Raw genomic sequence first — 6,974 nt, 5'->3', positions numbered from 1 at the left:
GTTTTCACCAGGGTTCACAGAAGTCTATTGAATATTGTAGGGCTTAGCTTGCCACTTCATTGCTGTTTTTCCCTCACTTCCCCTTATCAGTGACAAGCGTGGTCACCAATCAGAGCGTGTATTCCCATTGCGTCTTAGTCTTGGAACTCAGTAGTTCTTGAATAGAAATAATTATTGGCAGATGCAGGTTGCTGTGAATGATGTTTTGGCATGGTGTGGAGGCTTGTGTATTCCATCTAATCTTTGTACTCATTATTTGGAGCATTATTCTAGTTACATGCTGGTCAGTCTTGCCGTAAGCCAATTTAATGACTGTTACCCATATTACTGGAGTCCTGGTGTTGCACTGTAGATTAAGCACAGGACCGCAAAGTTGGTTTGATCCATAAGGTCAGTGGTTCAAACTTACCAGTCACTTCTTAGAAACCTTATACTGTGTCGCTATGGGTTAGAACTGACTTGACGGCACTTAACAATAGCAACCCACGTTAGTGGACTCCTGGTGTGTAGGATTAGCACTGGACTTGCAACTACAAGGTCAGTGTTCACACCCACCAGCTATAGCTCAGAAACCCTATACAGGGTCTCTGTGAGTCAGAACCAACTCAGTGACACTTGACAGCAGCAACATAACCCATATTACTGACTGGATGAGACCCATATTTGTGCCCATTCCAAAGAAAGGTGACCCAACAGAATGTGGCAATCATCAAACAATACTATTAGTATCTCATGTAGTTAAATTTTGTTGAAGATAATTTAAACATGGCTGCAACAGTATGTTGACAGGAAACTCAGAAAGTCAAGCCAGATTCAGAAGAAGATGTCAGATGGATCTTGGCCTAAAAGCAGAGAATACAAGAAAGATGTTTACTTGAGCTTTATTGACTGTGCAAAGGCTTTCAACTTTGTGGATCATAGCTAGCTATGGATAACATTGCAAAGAACTGGTATTCCAGAACACTGGATTGTACTCATGAGAAACCTGTACATAGACCAGTGGCAATTGTTTGTACAGATTCTGAATACTTCAAATCAGGAAAGCTGTGTGCCAAAGCTGTATTTTTTCACTATACTTATTCAGTCTATATGCAAATAATCCAAGAAACTAAATTATGGGAAGAAGAGCATGACATCAGGATTTGAGAAAGACTCATTTATAGCCTGTAATAAACAGATATTACAATCTAGCTTCCTGAAAGCGAAGAGGATGTAAAATACTCGTGAAAATCAAAGACCACAGTTTTCAATGTGGATTTCACTTCAATGTAAAGAAAACAAAAATCCTCACACCTGGACCCATATATAGCATCCTAATACGTGGAGAAAAGATTGAAGTTGTCAAAGACTTCATTTTGCTTGGATCTATAATCAACACTCATGGAAGCAACAGTCAAGACATCAAACAACATATTGCATTACACAAATGTGCTGCACAAGACCTCTTTTAATTGTTCAGGAGTAAAGATAACAGTTTGAAGACTGTTGTTTCCCTGACGTAAGTCATGGTAGTTTTAATAGCCCCACATGCATGTTAAAGTTAGACAATGAAGAGGAAGACTATAGAAGAATTGATGCATTTGAGTTGTGGTCTTAAAGAAGAATATTGAAGTACCATGGGCTGCCAGAAAAAAGAAACAAATTTGTGTAGTAAGACGTGTAGTTAGAATACTCCTTAGGAGTTAGAATGGTGAGATTTCATCTCTTATACTTTGGACATGTTATCAGGAGCTAACAGTCCCTGGAGAATGACATCATGCTTCGTAAAATGGAGGGTCAGCAAAAAAGAGGAAGGCCTTCAGCAAGATTGATTGGCATGGTGGCAACAGCAGTGGGCTCAAGCGTAACAATGATTATAAGGATGGCGCAGGACGGGGCAGTGTGTCATTATGTTGTGCATGGGGTTGCTATGAGTCAGAACATACTTGACAGCACCTAACAATGACAGTTCATATGGAAAGCATCATTAAAGGTCCTATTAATTGTAATGTACAAAAATGATCTGTTAAATTTTTATTAAACTTAAAAACTCAGAGATTATGCTTTGATTATTGAAGGTCTAGACCTTATTTGTAAAATATTTACAGCATGCGTAGAACTTTATCTCCTTCTGGAATCTTGCTCAAATTCATCTTTCTTTCTAATACTACTACTTGATTGTATCTTTCACACAACTTTGGTCACGTCTTTTAACCTGGCTTTAATTTCCTTATTTGTAAAGCAAGACTGAAGATGGTTGTTGTGTTAATTATATGTGACTTGAAGGTCTAAAAAAGTTTTTTTGATTTTGAGGGAGGGCACCATTGTGAATCTATTCATGTATTTAAAACAATATTTTTAGATAAGTTTTAGAGTTAAGTTACAAATTTAATGTTTTAAAAATTAGAATCAATTCTATCTCACCCCCTCGCCCCCCAACAGCTCCTAAAAGACGGCGGCCTGCACGTTCAATATTTGATGGCTTCCGGGATTTTCAAACTGAAACTAGTAGGTATCTATGGTCACTTTACTATTACCTTTATCATTCATCTCTTCTAGGTAATTCATGTGTAGTGCAGTCAGATTAAGTATGGTAATACCTTATTAAGGATGTACTTTTTATAATTAAAGGGAAAAAAATTCCTTTCTACACTTTAAAATGAATCTGAATGTGATTTCAAGCTTGTTAAGCCAGGGACTTCACTCTCAAACAAACAAAAAAAAGCCACGGGGAATGGCAGGAAGCCCCCATTGTTGTAGGGGAGAATAGACTCAAAATTCAAATGTATGTTGTGGAGATAAACAGGGTAAAGACAGAAGGAAGACAGAAACAAATTATCCAGATAAGGGAGAACATCAGCTTGAGGTCATGTTGTTCTAAAGTGCCATCAAGTCATTTCTGACTCACAGCATTTCAGTATAGTTTCTGAGGAACAGTTCAGCGGGTTTAAACCATTGATTTTATGGTTAGTCGTCCAGTGCTTATCTTACAGTGCCACACTGTTGTTGTTATGTGCCATAGAGTCGGTTCCGACTCATAGCAACCCTGTACAGGGTTTCCAAGGCTGTAAATCTTTATGGGAGCAGAAAGCCTCCTCTTTCTCCCGTGGAACACCTGGTAGTTTTGAACTGCTGACCTCGCGGTTCACAGCCCGATTCGTAACCACTACGCTACCAGAGCTCCTTTACAGTGCCACACTAGGACTCCACATAAGTTCATAATGATGTCCAAAGAATTCACATGCATGTAGCTGATATATCAGGCACAGAGAGAACAAAGGAATTTAGTCACAAAATCATTGTTGACTGCAGAGTAATTCCTCACAGTTACACACTAGACTACCAAAGTGTAAAAGGACTATTGTAGATTACAAAAGTTTATATGGTTGGTTATGAGGCCCTTCTACCACTCTGGTTGGGGTATGACTCATACCCATGGGACCCTGCTTCCCAAATTTCTCTTAAAGGGCATGCCCAAGCAAGTCCCTCAGGGCAAGTCTGCCCCTCCCTTTCTGGCTAGAGGACTCCCCTTAATCCACTTTCTAGTGCATTCTGTTTAGAGGTGAGGCTGCCTCTTCTTGCTTTCCTGATTTATCATGGTCACTCTGGCAGTCCAGCTGTCAGAATCTGTAAAGTACTCAAGATGGCGGCTGAACTTATGTCACAGCACAAGTTGAACTTGAGTTCTGACTGCAGGCCCCAGCCTTCCACAGGCCAAATGCCTGTAGATACCACGCTGTGCTATGCCACACTCCCCTATCAGGCAGTATCCTGTTTTGTTAAATATACTTCAAAAATATTAGATCTAATTACTTTGAGGATTCACTTTATTTAAAAACCTGCAAATATGAAGTTACTCTGTTTATGATTGCTGTTAATCATATAAATCTAATTAATCAAATTGATCATATTAAGCAAACAATTATGTTTGTTATTGATCATTATGACTGTTATTGGAATCCTAGTGTAGAGCTGTAGGATAAACACTAGACTGCAGTTCAAACATGCCAGCTGTTCCTTAGAAATTCTATGCAGGGTCGCTATGAGTCAGAATCGACTCAACAGCACTTAACAGCAACAGTGATTGTTATTAACTCCCTGTTGAGCTAATTTGTTTCAAATTCTACTTTACATGGTTATAGCAAAATAGTAAGGACAGTGGAGATGATATAAGAAGTCTGATGTAATAAAATAAAAAACTGATTCCCCCCCAGGATCCTCATACATAAAATACTATTGAAAACAACGACCACAATGAAAATGTTTATTATAGGAGATTGAAAAAATAGAAGAAAAAGGCACACCATCAACGCAGCTACATTTTTTTTTAAGCTTTTATTGTGAATTGAGGGTTAGTTTACATGACAGACATTGGTTTTGTCTGAAAGCAATCATATTTTGTTTAATTGCAATAATTACAATCCTCTCCATGCGCCATTGGTTAACAGTATTTACCTCTATTCCCTCTTGTTTTTATTTTTATTTTTTAAACACTCAGGCATATATAATAATTTATACCACCAAAGGGCCAATTCTGCAAATTTGCCTCCTGGCCGCCAGCTCTTAGTCCCTCTGTTCCCATCAATCTAGAGTCCTCAGCTGCTCCCTCTTTCCGTGTCCCCATCTCTGCCTCCATCTCTGGTGTCACAAAGCAGCTATTATTAACATTTTTGGCTAAATTTTATTGTAAGTTGTTTAGAATAGGTTTATAGCTTTCTTTGGAATACATTAAACTGAGAATCTTGGCTTTATACTTTTTGAGGACTCAGTATTGATTTAACAATGGAATTCTAAAGAAGAGTGAACATATTTATAGGATATATGAGAGACTCTAATTTTGTAGTTGCTATATAATGAGCTCACTGAGGCACAGATAGGTCTTACAACTTTGGGGAGAGTTGGAAGGGAACCCAAAGTGACTTAGGTTATCCAGGAAGTGCCATTGGCTATGAAACACCAAGTCTTAAGGTTTCCTTTCACCCACCCCACTCCAGTATTTTTTTTTTTTTTTTTTTTACAGTGTCAGCATTAGATATTGCAGTAATTACTTCTGTTGATAACCAAGGTTGATTTTTTTTGTTTTTTGAGATCTATGACTCAGCAGCGCTTAATGACAACAGTTTTAGAGTGTGGCAAATTGACCTTTTTTCATCATCCTATGTTGCAGTTCGGCAAGAGCAGGAATTAAGAAATGGAGGGGCAATAGATAAGAAACTAACTACCCTTGCAGATCTGTTCCGGCCACCCATTGACTTGATGCATAAAGGCAGCTTTGAAACAGTAAGTTATTGAAAATTCTAAGCCTAACTATAAATCCTTGTGAATTTGTAATATCTTTTTTCTTTTCCTTTTAATAACACAAAAAAAATCAGTTTATAGAAAATTGACATTGTAAGTAAAAATTGGTGGTGGTGGTGATATGCCATGGAGTTAGTTCCAACTCACAGTGACCCTGTTTAGGGTTTCAAAGGCTGTAAATCTTGCAGAAAGCCTTATCTTTATCCCATGGAACAGTTGGTAGTTTGGAACTGCTGACCTTGAGGTTAGCAGCTCAACTCGTAACCACTATGCTACTGTTGTGTTGTTGTTAAGTGCCATCGAGTCGATTCTGAACCATAGCGACCCTGTATAGGGTTTCCAAGGAGCAGCTGGTGAGCCTGAACCACTGAACTTGCAGTTTAAACGACTTTGCAGTCTGACGCATTAGCCCACACAAAATAAATATTACTAAGTGATGTATCTAAAATTGATTTCTACTAACAGTATATGAGATTGTTATATGAAACGCTTTTCTTTTGAGTTTTTGTCAGTTTGATAGTTTTGGTTTTTATTAAGTCTGTTGTTTTTTTAAATTTTGTCAAATATCTTTGATTACTACTGAAATTGTATTTTATATATGTGTGTTAGCCATTTGTGGATAGTTTGTATTTTTATTGGCTCCTTGTTGTTGTTGTTGTTAAGTGCCGTCGAGTCGGGTCCGACCCATAGCGACCCTGTACAGGGTTTCCGAGGGTGTAATTGGCTCCTAGTGTGTTTTAAAAAGGCATCCCAGTCATCCACCTTCCAAAAATAAAAATAATTTTAAAAGGAGCCCTGTAGCATGGTGGATTACAAGTTGGGCTGTTAACCAAAAGAGGTCAGCAGTTCGAATCTACCAGCCATTCGAAGGGAGAAAGATGGGTCTTTCTGCTCTCGTAAAGATTCACAGCTTTGGAAATCTCTTACAGGGTCACTATGAGTTGGAACTGAGTCCTGGTATGGTGCTATAGGATAAGCACTGGATTACTAACTGCAAGGTCAGCATTTCAAACCCATCAACTGCTCCTTGGAAAACCCTTTACAGGGTCACTTTGAGTCGGAACTGACTTGATGGTACTTAACAACAGTGTTTTAAAAGAATTATCTTCACGTGCAGAACACATTCTCTTCCATAGTTCTTTTTGGTTATATCTGAGCTAGGCCAGAGAAAAAATTTCCAGAGCAGGTTTATTTGATGTTCTGCTAGATTATAAGCTTAATGAGGGCAAGCGGAACATTTCTTTTCATATTGATAATCTTTGGGACCCAGTCTCTGGTACTTAATAAACCCAAAACAAACAAACAAACACTACCATTGAGTCAATTACAACTCATAGTGACCCCAAAAGGCAGACTAAAACTGCTCCTTGAAGATTTCTGAGACTGTAAATCTTTATAGAAGCAGACAGCATACCATCTTTCTCCAGAGGAACAGCTGGTGTGTGTGAACCACTGCCCTTCTGATTAGCAGTCCAACCATTAACCTAATGTTTGTAGGGATGCAGTGTTTGTTAAATCACTTGAGTTTATTAAGGATTTTAAATATTTTCTGTTGAGATGTTTAAACAGTATGTTTTGGGGTATTAACTAGTATGCTAATTTTTTTTGAATCAGCATTTCCACAAATATAAATCACTTAAATTTCATGTAAGGTAAACTTGACCAAAGAATAACTAAAAATGTGTGTGTGTGTGTGT

General features: G+C 38.1%; 1 protein-coding gene across 1 annotated transcript in view; it reads left to right on the top strand.

The window, feature by feature from the left end:
• Window positions 1-6,974, top strand: part of UBXN7 (UBX domain protein 7) — a 68,908-nt gene that overhangs the window by 38,853 nt on the left and 23,081 nt on the right. Inside the window, exons 4-5 of the mRNA XM_006869392.1 lie at window positions 2,422-2,487; window positions 5,147-5,259. Of these exons, the coding sequence (XP_006869454.1) occupies window positions 2,422-2,487; window positions 5,147-5,259 (179 nt within the window). The remainder of the gene's footprint in view (window positions 1-2,421; window positions 2,488-5,146; window positions 5,260-6,974) is intronic.

Source organism: Chrysochloris asiatica, unplaced genomic scaffold (assembly GCF_000296735.1).
Source record: "Chrysochloris asiatica unplaced genomic scaffold, ChrAsi1.0 scaffold00130, whole genome shotgun sequence".
NCBI lineage: Eukaryota > Metazoa > Chordata > Mammalia > Afrosoricida > Chrysochloridae > Chrysochloris > Chrysochloris asiatica.
Note: the sequence above shows the minus strand (reverse complement) of the source record. Positions and strands in the feature narration are given on the sequence as shown.